Genomic DNA, 17419 nt, shown 5'->3' on the forward strand with positions numbered 1-17419 from the left:
TAGATAGATAGATAGATAGATAGATAGTCTCAATTTTCAAAACAACCTGCCATTGTTTTGCAAAAACAGGCCATACAAGATCATTATTCCAAAGGCTGCAGAAGTAAGATTAAGGAAGAGCATAATCATTTGGTATCCTTTTGAATACAGAAATAAGCTTAATTCTTCTTGATTTCCTTTGGTCTGTTCCAAATACGATTAAATTTGGAACCAAATCCCAACTAGCATCTGATCCGGTTGTCCGAGACAACTGGTACTGTACAGGTAGTCTTCACTTAACAACCATTTGTTTAGTGATGGTTCAGACTTACGACAATGTTGGAAAAGCCGATGTATGACCAGTCCTCACACTTAGGACCATGGCAGTGTCCCCACAGTCATGTGATCATGATTTGGGTGCTTGGCAACAGGTTCGCATTTATGACCGCTGCAGCATCATGTGGTCATGTGATCACCATTTTTGACCTTCCCAGCTGGCTTCTGGCAAGCAAAATCAGTGGGGAACCATGTGATTTGCTTAACAACCACATGGCTCACTTAATGCTCCTGGTGATTCAATTAATGACCACCACAAAAAAGGTGGTAAAGTCAGGTTGGATTTGCTTAATGACTGCTCCCAATTGTGGTTGTTAAGTGAGGACTACCTGTATTCAGAAATTGTCCATCCATTCAGGTATGCCATATTGATAGGCAATGAGACATATACTGAAAGCATCAAACTGGGGAAAAAGCTATTTAGCTGGATCAGTGAATGACTGATCTTGAAGGCAGTGGATTTGTAATAACATAGGTTTCTTGATTTCCTGGCCCCAAACCAGCCATTTCTGCAAACTGCCTTGTTCTACCCATCTAGCTTTGCATCTAATCCCAGGTACCCAAACCCTAAATTTCAAGAACTTGTTCTTATTCTTAGGTTCAGTACTACATGTGTATTTGGGTTTACACATGTATGTACATTAAGAAGGAAAGAGGTTCTTCCTTCCAGCAACTTTAGTAAAAATAGTGGCGTAGATTTCTAGGTTGAGTTGAATCAAACAATCAAGAGGAAAGAGGAAATAAAAAGAAAAATCAGGGGTATTTCTGCCTTGCAGTCATCTTGAAAATTCATTACATTTTTTCACCAAATGCCTATTTCCTTCTCCTATTACTTTATTCTTAGTTATAAGAGTCTGTGTCTCAATGCAAAGATGTAGTGCAGGACGTAAGGTTGAGGGCCTGCCTCCCCTCCTGCTAAAAAAAGTTTTTCCTTTGAGATGCATTTTCATTTCTTAATTTCATCATTTATTTATTTATCTTGCCCTGCCTTTTTAGCTTTAACAGTTTCAGCTACTAGAGTTTAAAAAGGGGGGTGGGGGGGAATCCCAAGCATTGAAACAGAAAAGCACTGCAATATAAAGTTTAAAAACTTAACAGAGCCATATTAAAAAAAAAACTCCAACTTGTTAGAAACAAACATCTCAGTGGAACAGAAATATGAAGTTGATTATCACCCAGCACAAATGCCTGCTAAAAAAAAGCTACAGATGTATTTATTCTATTGTATTGTGTATCATTCCAGGGTTTTTAAATAAATGTTCTTGATTCTTACTACTAACATCTTATTTATGCTATCTTAGTGTTTTATGTTGTTTTGTTGCTGCTGCTGTAAAAAGACAAAGTAGATATAAAATAATTACCTCCACTAGCATCTCATTTTGCCTAACCTTTGGCAAAATGGCACCATCCAGATGCCGAAAGAAAGTACTGTATTAAGAGGCTCGAAGAAGCCCAGGATTAGCAGAAGTCCCAGAATAATCCGGTAGGCTCTCTAGCCCCAGAATACTGGCAACGAGAGAAAATGAAAAGTCAGAGGAGTGGATGGGTAAAAAGAAATGGAGGTTCCAAGAAAGGGCAATTTCAAGATACCTGAAAACATAAACTGAACATACCATATAGCAACATTCTTTTGCACATACAAATTGCTATTGTTCTTCCTGTTAATATTGCCATGGTAGGTAGGTAGGTAGGTAGGTAGGTAGACGGATTCAAGGTTCTCACTGATCTAACCCTGGAACGCATGGCTAGCAGGAAAAAAATGATAATTCTTTAACTCATACAAATACAGGAATATACTATTGAAGATATAACCTTAAGATCTCTTTCCATATTGGTCACCACCAGTTCACCACCGGCTCGGCATAAACTGAGTCCTCGACTTACAACCATTCATTCAGCGACTGTTCAAAGTTATGACGGCACCGAACAAATGGTGGTTATGACTGGTCCTCAGAATTCCGGCCATCCCAGCACCCCCGCGGTCACGTGATTGCAATCTGGGCACTTGGCAACTGGCTTGCACTTACGACTAGTTGCGGCACCCCACCATCACGTGATCACCATTAGTGACTTTCCCTGCCGGCTTCCCCAGAAAGTCAGTGGGAAAGCTGGCAGGGAAGGTTGCAAGTCGCTGGGGTAACTCTCCCCCCTGTGCACCCCCACACACCCTCTCCGAGCCTTGACGTGTCTCCCTCCCACCAAGACTAGTTTTTTAAAACTCCCAATTAAAAAATACAAGACACTCAAAAAGCAGACAACATTTGATTTTAAGGCTATGCCTGCTGGATGGAGGACATGAAGGCAAACAGGAGGGCATGTCCTCCTCTTGCTGGGCATCCGGTAACCCTAGTTATCCCATGTTACGCTCACAACCGGAGTTGAAATTCAGGAAAAGTCCAATTAAACCCAGGCAACTTTGTTACTGTGCAGGATGGATCTGAACTTTATTGTTATCTTTCAGTCTCGGTGTTTAGACCTGTTGTGATAGGTTAACAGAAAATAATATAAAAATAAAATCGAATTTATTTTCATAGAGAGAGTACAGGTATTCAGTTGATATGTATAGATGTGTATAGTGCATATTGTGTATACATCTGTCGTTATTTAAACTACAGTCTGATCATATTTCTCATTTGCTTGACTCAATGTCTGTTCCAATTCTCATTGAACTATGTATTTTGCGAGAGCCAGTTTGGTGTAGCGGTTAAGGCATCAGGCTAGAAACTGGGAGGCTGTGAGTTCTAGTCCCACCTTAGGCACACAGCCAGCTGGGTGACCTTGGGCCAGTCACTCTCTCTCAGCCCTAGGAAGCAGGCAAGGGCAAACCACTTCTGAAAAACCTTGCCAAGAAAACTGCAAGGACTTGTCTAGGCAGTCTCCAAGAATTGGACACGATTGAACAGATTTTTTTAAAAAAGCATTTTTGCAGTATGTAAGTTTTGCAGTATGTAAGGACTCACAGGCAACCTGCAGTTGGTGCCACATCTCTGAGAGCATAACTTCTTCCTGAGTTAAAATTTTACCACTGATCACACCAATAATGTCAGGTGAAGAGAAGATGTGGTGGCTCAGCATCACCCCATGCTCTTTGTGGCTGATCTCCTCAGGCAAAATGTAGAAAGTTATATGCATGCGGGAAGCAACTACAAATGCTTCTCTTATACATAATGCAGAAATGGTACTTCTTCTGAGACTCAGACCAGATTTATTACTTTAACTTCCCTGCCCAGCTCACCCAACAACACCTTTGATTTTAAAGTCACGATTCTGAAAATTAACTGCTTGTTAAGAGTGCATATCATGCTTTCTTTCCCATGTCTGCATCCTGCACATGGACAGCTTGTAATGCTATATTTAGCAATTGCTTCTTGTTCGATTGTGTACTTATCTTCCCCATTCATCGCAACTTCCTTCTCTCTTCCTGTGGTTTCCATGTATGAAAAGTTTTGTTCAGAAGCTTCTCAGAAATCCATTTGTTGCATCTCTGGAAAAAGACATAGCTACTGATGATGTCCTATAAACAAACAAGCCCAAACTGGCTAAGTTTCCCAGGAATTACAGTTTACTCTGTTCCGATGGCATTCTGTTGTCTGCGTCCCTTTTAGCCCATTATGAATTCATCCATTGCCCATGGCTGGGAATTTTTGGAGTTATCATCTCAGTAGAGACGGAGGGCATCAGGCAGAGGAAGGCTGTTTTGTTGCACACCCATGAAGATCTGTGGTTTTCATTCCTGTTCCAACATTGCAATTGGAAGGGAGAACTGGGAGATCAGTGATCTCCACCTAAAACCAAGATAGGGAAAAAGCATAATTAGACTCAGGCTGAGGCAGCAATGCTTTCCAGTTGGGTTGCAAGGTAAAACCAAAGGGAGTTACTACCACAGAACAAATGTAAATCAGTAAGGAGGATGTTCCTGTTTTTCTGGCTAAGGATAGAATCTCATTCTGGAGCAACAAAACCCTTTCAAGATGTTTTGCTGCACTTGTGTGACAGCTGTGTGCTCCATTTTTTTTTTTTTTTTTTTTAGTTTCCATCAAGTTATACTTGATGTCTGGTAATCTCATGCAGAAGTATCATTGCTACATCCTTGGGATTTTTTTTTTCACTTCTCAATCTAGCCTCAATCTTAGATTTCCTCATGGTGTCCCATCTAAGTATTAACTGCTTAGCCTTTCATGGTCAGCTAAAGTTAGTCAGGATCGGCCACCTAGATGACCCTGCAATTCATAAACTATTGATCTAAACACCAGCTGCAACCTACTTATAAGCCGGACACACCAGGGACAGATTTTTCTTCCAATTAATTTTTATGAAATAATTGATCCCCTACAGGATGAAGGCCTTTTCACTGAAGGGTAATGACTGTTATCTACTACCCTGGTCCCATGCAGATTGGTAGAAAGGTATTTTTTTACTTCCTATTCTAGGCTAAGAGAGAGTGACCAGGCCAAATTTTCATGCCTAAAGAAGGACTAGAACCTAGGTCTCCCCACTTAGCCCAGCACCTCAACCACTACACCATGCTGGATCTCAGTTGGTTTCCCTACAAGAGATTATATGACATAACCCTAAAGCAAGAGATCTTCCTGCAGCTTTCTCTCTCACACGTTCCCTTCTTCTCGTCTCTGTGAACACACCTTTCTTGCAAAGGGCAGTCCTTCTGTCTACCACACACATAGACAGAAACACACAAGCACTCCCACCCCCTTAAAACCCAGCATTCATCTCTTCCCTGCAAAAACTCATTGCATACCGCCGTGTGAGTACATGCACACACTCATGCCCACACCCATGTAATAGCTTACAGGCATACGGCATTCCCCTACCAGAACAGGAACGTGCATTCAGCAGCTGGGTACCCTACTTGCTTCCTGTGCTCCTCATCCAGGGCTCCCGTCCTTCGCTAAGCCCTCCCACCCCACAGCCACACGTATCCCGTATCACCTTTCCCCACTCCCTTTCCCCATCCCAACCCCGCCCCCTCATCCCCACCCCTTCCCCCCTGCCTGAGGAGGAGGCGCTGCCTTTGTTCCGCCAAGGGTTAACCCGGATTGTGTCTGTCACCCAGTTGCCCGGATGCTGATGTAAGGGGAGAGCTCGAGAGATCCCTTCAGATTGCAGTGAGAGGAGGCGAAGAACCAGCCCGGGAGAAGAGGCTCGCCAGGAGCATCCTTCATCCACAGCATCATCCTTGGCTGGACCAGCTGGATGATGCTGGTACCCGGGCTGTAGCATTCTTCCTCCTTCTCTACCCTCCCTTTCCTGATGCCGAGAGCATCCCCTCCCGCTAAACCCATCAGGATGCCGGCCTTGGTATTGTCCCTATAGGGGGGCACTGGGGGGCCTCGCCTCACCTCGCCGTACCCCTTCCCACCCCACCACCCCCTGTTTCTGATTGTTGCTCAGAAGGGCGACAGACAAAAGCCATGTCCGGTGGCAAAGAAGCAGGTGGGGTCCACCCCTACCAGTCACAGCAGAGCCAGCAGCACGCTCAGTATGTGGGGCCCTATCGGCTGGAGAAGACGCTGGGGAAAGGGCAGACCGGTGAGTCTCTGGCAGCTTTTGAACCAGGGTCTGGCGAGAGACCTCCGGTTCCACAGGATGGGCATGATGCGACTAGCCCAGCAGCTGAGAAAATTGCCTTCATCTCGGCCTCCTCGGCTATATCTAAAGACCGGGGAGAATAAAGGAACGTCTGGGGTGGTTTGACCAAACAGTTGAGGTTAATCTGGCCCACTGGGAGGAATAAAAAATGTGGCGAGGTGGTAGGTGAGTGGAACTGTTGATCCTATGGCAGATTAAAGGTGGGGTTAAAAGGGTGGGGGAGTGAATGGCTCCGTTGGAAATTCGGTTGGGGCGTTTTGGGTAAAGGCATCAAGAAAAGGTTGCATTCTCACTTTCCTAGAGTTTCTCTGGGGGCAGTGAATGGGAGCACTGCTTAGGGCAAACAGCTTTTTGGAAGGTAGTATGGGGTGGGGTTTGAGGAATAGCACTGGAGATGTTGGGGGTGCTAAGAGGGGCCTCTCAGAAGGGAAAGAGTGTTAATCCTGTTTGTGCTGGAGTTGGAAGAGAGCACCGAATGTTTCCCCCGTTTAAGTGTATTTGGGGTGCTCTTAATCTGCAAGAAATAACATTGCAATAGTAAAAAGGCATAGGTTTTAGAAAGGCTACGACTACATTACTACTTAACCACAAGTGCTGTTAGATTCCTCGAAGACACAGTGTGTATATGGTCGCAGAGAGATGTGTTTTCTGTGTCTTTGTAAGAGGTGTGTGTGTGTAACACAACCACTTAATCAGAGGTAGCAATGGGTTTTGTGGCTGGGCCACTTTTAAGCCTGCTTGTCAGGCTGTTTGGCCAGGTGATCGGGGCCTGAAGGAGAAGGTGTTAGAGGTGCAGTTATTGCTTTTAAGAAACTGCTGCAATGACTAGGTTTGGTTGGGGAGGAAGAAAAACCCAAAGAGGGGGAAAACACAGTTCACAAAGATTTACGCTACAAAGATAACCTCTTAGGGATGGGGACCTTGACATCCTGATCTATTTTATCTCCATCTCTGTCCTGTGGAGAGACTGGATCGGAGGACTTAAAACTAGGGGTGGTGAAGTCTGTTGTGGGAAGGCCTATACGTTCCTCTCCCCCATCACATCTTCTCCTGCTGCAGCACTCTGTATGAATGGAACAGGGATTTTTTTAAAACTCTGCAGGGATGCTGATTCGACTGTGCGGTTTATACGATGGGCTTGGTTACAAGAGCGACTGCTTAAATAAATGCCTAAAACTGGGTTTATGGAAATTGTAGCACCTCGTCTTCTTTCTTGGGCAGGCCCTGGAGGGAAGACCGGGGGGGGGGGGGATCTATCCATCTCTCTGCAATGATGCAGGAAAACTCAGACCACAGGCCTCTCTCCCCAGTCCTTTAATTTGTGTGTGTCTGTGGGTAGAATGAGCTTTGAGGCTTCAAAAGGGGGAGGTGGATTTCTGCAGTGGCCAAAAAAAAAGAAAGACATCCTGTCTATAGAAAGGGCCAGGATACATTTGCGTATGTGTGAGTGTGTGTGTCTGTATGTTTGGGAGTTGTTATTCCCCCCCACCCACCCCCAGTATCATTATTATAAAGATCTGGAGCAGGTGGGTAAAAGAAACAGAAGAGGGAGCAGGGAATAAGGGAGGGCTAATTTTGCTGAATAATCATTTCTTGACTGTGGCGGCAGCCAGTTCATACAAAGATGATTGAAGAATATCTCTGAATTGGCAGATGGATGGATGTTGTTCTTGGCCTGGGGGTGGGGGGTGGGGGGTAGAGACCCCATTGTTTCTGATTGTCCAGAAACTGGAAGGCAGGAATAGTAGGACAAATGGATGCCTTGTCCAGAGAAAACAGAACTTATATTTATTTTACTTTGATGATATTGGCATGCATTCCCATCCATTTATTTCCTGGTCTTAAGGAGTTTTATTAGATTAAGAATGTTCAGTAGTGAAGGAGATGGACAGACAATGAGTGAAGCTCATAAACAATTGACATGCTCAAGGTCATCAAGGAAAGGTTGGTAGCAGAGATGCAAATAAACAACGGTAGATATTTCACTGCCTCCTTGATGACCGTGTTTAGTTCTGTTTTTCAATCCCTACCAAAGCTGAGCTGGCATTCTCCAGAGTATATGTTGAATGGCCTGTCTGTCGGGGCAATGAAGAAGCATTCAGACATGGAGAAATTGTTTTGCAAACTTTGAAAAAGAATCTGGAGATGATATGGTAGCAAGCATGGCTGCACTGAAAAAGTTGTTCTAAAATTATGGAAAAATTCCGGTAGTAACCAGAAACCCCACTTTTTGCAATTAGAATAATTTAAATAGGTTTGTTGCATGCTGTCTGGGCAGGGATACAGCTAGTAGCCTGCTGATCTTGGATTTAGGAAATCTATCGGTTATGAAACTGCAATAGATGAGATGCCAAGGAAGTTAGTGATACTTCAGTCCCATTGAAATCAGTGGGATTCAACATTATTAGTTACTGTTGTATTAACACTTTTCAGTACCTTAGAGAAGGCATAGACTAGGTTTCTAGTCCTTGTCATATCCATGCCACATACAGTATTCCCTGGTAGTGATAAGGATTATAGAGTTTGGGTGCATATTTGCCTGTATATCATACGTGCAACTAAAACCTAATTTTATCTCGAGCGTGCTTATACTATTCTGTATAAGCTAGGATCTTTAACTAAGAGATTACCTTGCAAGCCAACATATTGCCCACATCCCACAAACATGGACTGACAACACACGCTCAGGATACTGACAACACGCAGGATGTTGTCAGTTCTTGATTTCACTGGAACTAAAACATGAAGAATGATACTGGAGCAAAACAAGCAGATGTGCATTGGGAAAATCTGGTTGGCTTAGGGCTATTTGCTAAACATAGTTTTGAAATTCTGTGTCCTTGCTGTCATGCAAAAGGAAAATCTCTTTCTTGCTCAGCATATGCTTCCCATCTTTTAAAAGGCAATATTACGGTTGTTTCCCATGGATGTTGTGAGTGATGTGTGTGTTTCATGTGCTGTGGAAAAAAATAGCAATAATACTTAAATCTCTCTTATTTGTAAATTTAGGTTGGAGAGATACTAACAATGCTCAAAGTGAGCTCTAACTCTTCATGTTTAGAAACGTTAACTTTTTTTTGCCCTATAAATAAAACATGGGGATTTCTCTACCATCCTTAAACTTGTTTAAATTTGATAGGGTTACTAGAAAACAGATAAATGGGGTCCACTATATGGAAAAATGGTCAACCTAACCCACTGATTTGTCCTAAGATATTATACTCTATACTTAGTAATACAGCTAAATAATTTTAGAAGCTTAACTTTAGTTACTGATTTATTTAAAATATTTGTGTGGCCACCCATCTTAAAACCAGATCCCAGGGTGGCTCAGAACCATAATATAAAACAATATCGTACACAGAATAAAAACAAACAAAAAATACCCTCAGTAAAAATAGTCTTAACTTCACCCTCTTCCATGTTTGTGGTAAATGTATTGTTTGACTTACCATAAAATGTTCTGATTTGTTCTACTGATGTATTTATTTGTTATATCCGATGTTTCCTGTAGGAGCTTCAGGTGGCATACGTGGTTCTCCCTTACCCCTTTATTTTTACCTTCACAGCAACACTGTCAAGATATCAGACTAGGATGATAACTGGCCCAAGTCAACAATGAACTTCAGGCTGAGTGGGGAATTGACCTCTAGGTCCTAGGAATCCTGTTCCACCACTTTTGATTTACATCCTGCTTTTCTGTGATAAGACGTTCAAGGTGGCATACATAAGGTCATCCTTTATTTTTTCCTCACAGCAACAACTGTGTGAAGTAGATTGTGCCAAGAAAAAGTGACTTCTGTAGCCCCCAATCACCCAATGAGTTCAATGGGTGATGGAGGATTTCAGACTGAACCTCCATGCTCCCAGTTTAATCCTCTTATACTAGCTGGAAGTCTAGTCCTGTCGTCTAGCCTTGCAAATAACCTCACCAATATTATTTCACAAAATATACCAAATCATGTAGTACTGCTGCTTCTATCTGCTAGTAATAGTCATTTTTTCACTGTATCTCCTTCTGACAAATCACAATCCTTCTTTTTTTTTCTCCCCATTTTTGTCTTTTGGAGACAAAAGACAAAATGGGTCTTTTTCTCCCCATTTTGTTAGTCTGAGTTACTTGTGTGTATGTTTCAACTGCAAACTCCAACTGAAATCTCAGAAAGCAGGAGAAATGTGCTTATTTTACATGGGTGCAAGGGTGTAAATCCATAGGCTGGAATGGTGTGGTATTGTGCAATGACATTTCACACACTGCTGCCGCCAAAGGAAACTTTGAAACCTAGAGCAGGCAGTATGTTTGGGGGGCTTAGCACTATCTGCAGCCCAACATAGCTCAAGGTGTGTTGCAATTCTCTTCCCATCACCCCAGGAAATAGTCCAGCGCATCTGCACAAAGATGTCCTCGAGCTAAACTCTGGCAACTTCATGAAGAGAACCACGTTTTGGGACGGGTTTGTCACTGAATGGGGTCTTTTTTGTTTCTGTTTTGTTTTTTACTTCCAAGTGTAGTTTATAGCCCAGATATTCCCTGGTAGTTTCCCATCCAAGTACTAACCAAGTCCAGCATGCTTAATTTCAGTGGCATCCATAGGGAAATGTCTTTATTGGGCCAACTGAAGTTGTATAAAATCCTGTAAACTTTTGAGCTTCAGGATCATTTGTGGCTGATATTGGAGGCAAATATACTGCTCATTAGGCTAGATGGAGTGATGGAAGGGCTACAGATGTCTAAATTGGGTTTAGAGTGTGATAAGGACTCTGTCAACACTTGCTGGGAAGTAGAATCCAGAAAATTGTGGTATATTCCATTTTCTAAAGGATTAATTCCAGCTTTTAAATGAAAGTTCTCAGTGAAACTTAGTTCTCACATGGTCGAAAGTAAACTACAGTACCTAATACTATATCAGGCTGTTCCCAAAACAATGGACAGATGAGAACTATATTTCCCACTCCCAAATTCTCTTTGAACTGCTTCTAGCCCTTTATGTAAAGTAGGTGGGAGAAACAGCATGAGCTATTTGATTATTATGAATAGATCTCACATTTACTGGAATTCTTGCATTATGGCTTCTTAGATTTTCTACAGTAATATTGTAAAATTATCAAAAGTTGCTAAATTCTTGTGTGCATGTTTAATTCAGTCTGGCCTAGCAAGGAAAAGCCTGACCATATCGTTCTTCTGGATTGTTTTCTTTCTGAGGATTCCCAGAAATTAAATCTCCCGATAAAGCTAACCCATGATGGTTAACAAAAATTCAGTCAACAATAATAAGCCAATAATGAATACAGAAAGTAAAACTGACGGATGTCATCAAACATTAAAACGATACTATTTATATAAATGCATGGGCATGAATGCTAAAGCATCATAGGGAGGCCCCTGACTTTCATTTCTTACGCGCAGCTCTAAGACAAGAATGGGCAAAATTTTAATATATACTTCCTTTTGATTTGGTTTGGTTTGAGTAATCCTGGGAAAATTTCCTATACAAGTACAAATGTACATATAATTTAGTAGAGCTAAATGAATGTTGAAGACGTCATCCAATAAGCTACTGATCCTCTCCCCACTCCTGCCATAAGATATATTTTAAACTGTTAATAATATATTGAAGGACAAATAGGTTTTTCTAGGGCATTTGAACCAAACAGATATCATTCCTTTTAATTAACACAGTTCTGTAATAAGCAGTAACAGAAAACCTTCAGCAATACACAGCAGTGGATCGGAATTTGCAGAGAGATCCTTGGCAGAAAGATAAGGGAGTTACAAAGATAAGCCTGTTTAAATCGATTAAATATTGAAAACTACATTAATGGAATCTTGATCCCTTTCTCCTTTTCACAGGTTTCATTAATAATATAGATGGCCCTCATTATTTGTGGGGTTTCTGTTCCAGCCTAACAACCACTGAACATGAAACCATAGATCACAAGACCTTGAAAAAACATCCTCTGGGCAGGCACATCCGCCATTTTTTACACGTGCAGAAAATAAACAAAAACTCACCCAATAGCATCCTTGAAACCAGGGTTTCTCAACCTTGGCAACTTTAAGATGTGTGGACGTCAACTCCCAGAATTCCTCAGCCAGCCATGCTGGCTGGGGAATTCTGGGAGTTGACGTTCACCCATCTTAAAGTTGCTAAGGCTGAGAAACACTGCTCTAAACGCAACTCTGTGCCAAAACCCATTGATGCATGAAACGTTTTATCATGGTTAATGAGGGCTGGTTTATATTTATTTTGTTTTATTTTATTTTACAATATTTTTAGCCTGCCCCAGTCCAAAAGCAACCATATATGCAAGGCTGACGAGGACCGCATACCGTAATAAAAGGTAAATATTTAGTCCAGCCTTTCCCCCCCAACCTACTGCCTTCTGGTTGTGATAGGACTCCAACTTCCAACATACCAATGGCTGGGAGTTCTGGGAATTGTAATCCAAAATCTATTTGGAAGGCACCAAATGGAGGGGAGGCTGTTCTAATATGTTTATTTATGAAAATACAAGGAAAAGTACACCAAAATAATATTTAACAACAACAGCAAAAACCCTCTCTGTCCTCATCTTCTGGCGCTGTGGCCACTGCCTACAAAGGCAATAGGACCATTGGCAAGCATTAAAAATTAAACCATCCCTCAACTTGAGCTCAGCTCCTGGCGATGACATTGAAACATTTACGTAGCTCTTTTGGCAGTAGCACGGACGTGGGTTGCCACCACTTTATTCAATAATGTTTTTTCATCTTCCCATTATCGGCCACAGCCCTGGCGTTTCCTGCTGGTGTCCCATCCAAGTACTCATTGGATCTCACTCTGCTTAATTTTTTGGGATCAGCCAGTTTTAGGCTAAGAGTTGCTACCTGCTGTAGACACATGAGCACCAAACATTTTTTTTAAAAAAGCATCCATAAACCCCATTCAGGTGTGACCATCTATTTTTCTGTTTTGGCTTTTCTGCAATTGTTCCTTGCTTCCTTACTTCTCCATACTGCAAGGTTTCTGGCCAAGGGCCAAGGGTGAGATGTGGGGGCAGAGGCTGAAGTCTTGGCAAGTTGCAAGGCGTGGCTGCTGGGCTTCATGTGACGACAAAGTGCACAGAATGTCTCTAGGTCAGTGTTTCTCAACCTTGGCAACTTTAAGGTGTGTGGCCTTCAACTCCCAGACTTCCCCAGCCAGCATGCTGGCGATTTGCCCTCTAGATTAAGGGCAATTGCCCTTCCTTTAGCCTTTCTATGATTTATCGGGGCTGTTTATTTTAGACCATCACAGTCTGAAAGCTGATCTAACTAATCTGATAGCACTGATATGATATATAGATGTGATATACTGAGAAACATAAAATCATAGAACTGGAAGGGACCATTTAAGATACTGAGTTCAATTTCCTGCTCAGCAAAGGAATGCACATTAAAGCATCCCTAATGACTGACTGTCTTCCTTTTTCATATAGAGGATATGTTAGACAATTGTTGTCTGTCTATGCCAGTGTTTTTCAACCTTGGCAACTTTAAGATGTGTGGACTTCAACTCCCAGAATTCCTCAGCCAACCATGCTGGCTAGGGAATTCTGGGAATTGAAGTCCACACTTCTTAAAGTTGTCAAGGTTGAGAAACACTGATCTTTGCAGTATATATTAAGAGACTGAAAAGAAATAGGGGGTGTGGAAATCCACCCCTTCCCATTTCTTTGTATTTCAGTGATGTGAACTTGAGCAACAAGGTCAAAGGAGGGCTGTATTTTAGCAAATCAATATTGGAAAAAGTTGTTTTATGGGCTTACTATAAAGTTCTGTGTCCTTCAACTGATCCAGTTTTACCAGCAAATACAACTTACTTCTGGAATGCTTTCTAGTTGCCTTTTGGGCAGGCTAGATTAATTTATTTTTAAGATGTGGTAGTTTTTCCTTTCGTAATGTTAGTAAACAAAGCCATAAAGAGGAATATTTCCTCAGAGCTTCAGAAGTCAATACATGAAAGACTGTGGGGTATTGAATGACGTCTTCAGCTTAGATTAAGACTTTCACCTGCCCCTTTCCCAGTAAATTAGAATCTATTGGGGGCATAATTAAATTTCAGCATTTAGCAGATGATTTTTTTTTTGTCCATACCAATATCCAAACCACAGTTAAAGGCCTAGCAAGAAAAATGTTTTATAACTGTGAACAGCTGGCAGAACTTTTTTACAGTTGGAGAAAGGGAGAAACTTGGCAATATCAACACATATAAAATGTATTTAAAAATGGAGTGTGTGGATGTAAGTTTTATCATGTCAGGAAGCTGCATTTGTTGGCAAGCGAGGAAACCAGGGTGGTCAATCAAAGTATTTCCAATTTCCTTTTCAGATGTGTTAGGCTTCAACATCAGTGATGGCTGGGGATTATGGACACATCTGGGGGATACGTGGTTGGCAATTATTTGAACAGATCTGAAAAAAACAGACTGAAAAAGGTCCTGATTGTTTGTATACTCAGTTTTGCCAAGGAACAAGCAACCTGGTGCCATCCAGATATTTTGGACTACAGGTTCTACCAGCATGGCCAAAAAGTTCATAAAATGTAGACAGTATCAGCTTGCCTTCTGTAGCTTTGCCAATTTAGAGTTTTCTCGGTGGTCTATCTGTCAAAAAGGCTTGGAGAAACTAAATTACTTCCTTAGGACAATGTTTCTCAACCTTGGTAACTTTAAGATGTGTGGACTTCAAATTCCAGAATTCTCCAGCCAGCCGTGCTGGCTGGGGATTTCTGTGAGTTGAAGTCCACTCATCTTAAAGTTGCCAAGGCTGAGAAACACTGCCTTAAAGACTTCTGTTCCCTGCTTCTTCCCTGCTTCTTCTATTCCCTAACATATCTCTCTTCCTCCAGTTTGGGAAGACAGAATATGTAAAGAAGGCTTCTACCAGGGCAGGTGTGGACAAGCTAGAGTCCTACATTTGTTTTGGATCAACTCCCATCAGCTCCAAGATGAAGGATAAAGGATTAGGGAAATTTTAGTTCAAAATATCTAAAGCGTGCTGGACTATCTAATTCTGCTATAAGGATTTACAGTGACTCAATTCCAGAAGGATCTGGGTCCCTGCCAACACATACTCATAGAGGATGTATCCAAGGCCTCTGAGCTTTATGATGCCAGGGAGTGAATGCGTAGGTTTGCAAATCTGGACTTGATGGACAAAACAACCTGGAAGTGAACATCTGTGATGACCCAGGAAAAATGCAACGTGAGCACTTACTATAGGTGCCAGTGTGTTGAGGAACGAACTAGGTCTGTGGGGTGAGTCTGCACAACAAGGAGCAACGGAGAGGGAAGTGAAAAGGGCTCCTTCTCTAGCCTAACTCCAAGGCACTCCACAATGAGAGTATTCACATGATACACTGAACCACAAATTAGCTAACCACATTTTAGTTTCGTATGCTGTGTGAACGCAGCCTATGTGAATGGTGCAAGCCTATGTTCAAACTGCACATGGCCATATCACAAACATCTAGTTTAATCACAAGATGTATGGTAGAGATCCAGAGAGGAGCAGGGCCAATAAACAGGAAATGTCTGGTCTGACTTAACTAATAGTTCTCTCCAGCCTTGTTTGTAGACTGCAAAAATGTACGTGAGCATGTTTGTGTTGGAAGGATTCAGCTGTTTTCAAGATTGGGAACCCAATGAAACCCAAGCTCCTTTGAGCCAATAGACACCAATCTGTTTCCACTAGAATACTCTGTGGCCTTTATTTTGGAATCCATAGACCCCACAGCGGGTACGGTAGCTAATCACGGTACCTAAAATAGGGTTGGCTGGCTCAGGGAGCACTGAGAAGAAACGACTGAGGGAAAATACGACAACACCACTCAAGGTCAAGATCTGTTTTCTCTTGTTCCAGAATTCAGGACAGAAGAACGGCCCTAAGTTTCAGGAAAGTAAAATCTAGTGAAACAGTAGGAAAATGTTTCTAACAATAAGAGTAGTTTGATAATGGAATCAGTGATAAAGAGATGGGTGGCTCCTCTTCACTGGATGTATTCAAGCAGAGGCTAAGCATCCATCTATCAGGAACCCTTTAATTTGGGGTTGGATTACATGGCATAATTGAGCCCTTCCAGCTCTGTGATTCCATGTGCGTTGGTCCAACTCAGGCGATTAGACTAATTTGGTAGAGCGTAGCTCAGTTAAACGTTTTCATTGACTCAGAATTATAGGATCATAAAATACAATATAAGAGTTGGAAGGGGCCTTGGAGATCAGCTAGTCCAACATTTCCCAGCCTTGGTAACTTCCTGATATGTGGCCTTCGGTACCCAGAATTCACTAGCCAGCATGGCCATTGCTGAGAATTCTGGGAGTTGAAGTCATCACATCTAGAAATTTGCCAAGGTTGGGAAACACTGATCTCGTCCAAGCCCTGACCATGTGCCGAAATCAGTGCCAACAGATGGATATCCAGCCGTTCAAATACCACCAGAGAGTATCTACCACCTCCCAAGGCAATCTGTTTCATTCTTGAACAGATCCTACCATCGGGGCATTTCTCCTGATGTCTAGCTAAAATCTATTTCCTTATAGTTTAGTAGATTCACTGTTTCTTGTCCTGTCTTATGGGACAACTCTGAAGAATAATGCCCTGTCTTCTACACAACAGTCCTTGGGATACTTGAAGGCAGCTGTCATGTCTTCCCACAGTTTTATCCAGGTGAAACATCCCCAGCATCTCCAACTACTCCTTATAAGTTTTTTTTTTTCCTTCCAGGCTCCTTATCATCTTGGTTGCTCCAGTTTGTCACTGTCCTTCCTAAAATGTGGTGCCCAGAACTGGACACAATATTCTAGGTATGGTTTAACCAGTGCAAAACAAAAAGGAACAAGAAATGAAATTCTAAAACCTAGAATTGCATTTGCTTTTTCTGCGGCTCTGTTCGTGTTGTGTGACCGCGAACACAGCCTATACAAATTGCTGAATCCCACCTCCCTTAAAGTACTGACTAAAGATGCAGCTACTGCCAGATTATAGCTAAGTGCCAGCTATGTCATGGACCAGAGATACGGATTATCCCTCTTAGTCCTCAAATGTCATGTTTTCCTTCTACGGGAGAAGAGAATATGGGCAAGAAGGACCCCCTGACGACAGCATTATCCTTGCTAGATACAGTAGCCTTCCTCTTCTTTATTAGTTTGAAGCCTGGGGTATACAAGCCAAATACTTTAACTGGAAGGCTCTATAAAACTCATGTGATCCATTTAGTTAAAGAAAAAACCCCTAGGAGAGATTTTGGCTTTAAAATCTCCACTCAATCTTGAAGCCCGCTGCATCATTTTCTGGCAGTCATGCTCTCTCTCAGCCTAATCTACCTCACAGGATTGTTGTGAGGATAAATGATGGGAAAGGGGGAATAGAATCATATATATCACCTTGACTTCTTTAGAGAAAGGGTAGGGGGAAATGGGATCCATCTCGCTTATAAAAAAGGGGAAAGAACTACTAATTTTATGGGCTGGTTCAA

At 42.1% G+C, this 17419-nt stretch overlaps 1 protein-coding gene across 1 annotated transcript in view; it reads left to right on the forward strand.

The window, feature by feature from the left end:
• The first annotated feature begins 5741 nt into the window (after nt 1–5741).
• Nucleotides 5742–17419, forward strand: part of BRSK1 (BR serine/threonine kinase 1) — a 45992-nt gene continuing 34314 nt past the window's right edge. The window contains exon 1 of the mRNA XM_063301182.1: nt 5742–5862. Within this exon, the coding sequence (XP_063157252.1) occupies nt 5745–5862 (118 nt within the window). The 5' untranslated portion in view covers nt 5742–5744. The remainder of the gene's footprint in view (nt 5863–17419) is intronic.

Source organism: Candoia aspera, chromosome 4 (genome assembly GCF_035149785.1).
Source record: "Candoia aspera isolate rCanAsp1 chromosome 4, rCanAsp1.hap2, whole genome shotgun sequence".
In the NCBI taxonomy this organism is placed as follows: Eukaryota; Metazoa; Chordata; class Lepidosauria; order Squamata; family Boidae; genus Candoia; species Candoia aspera.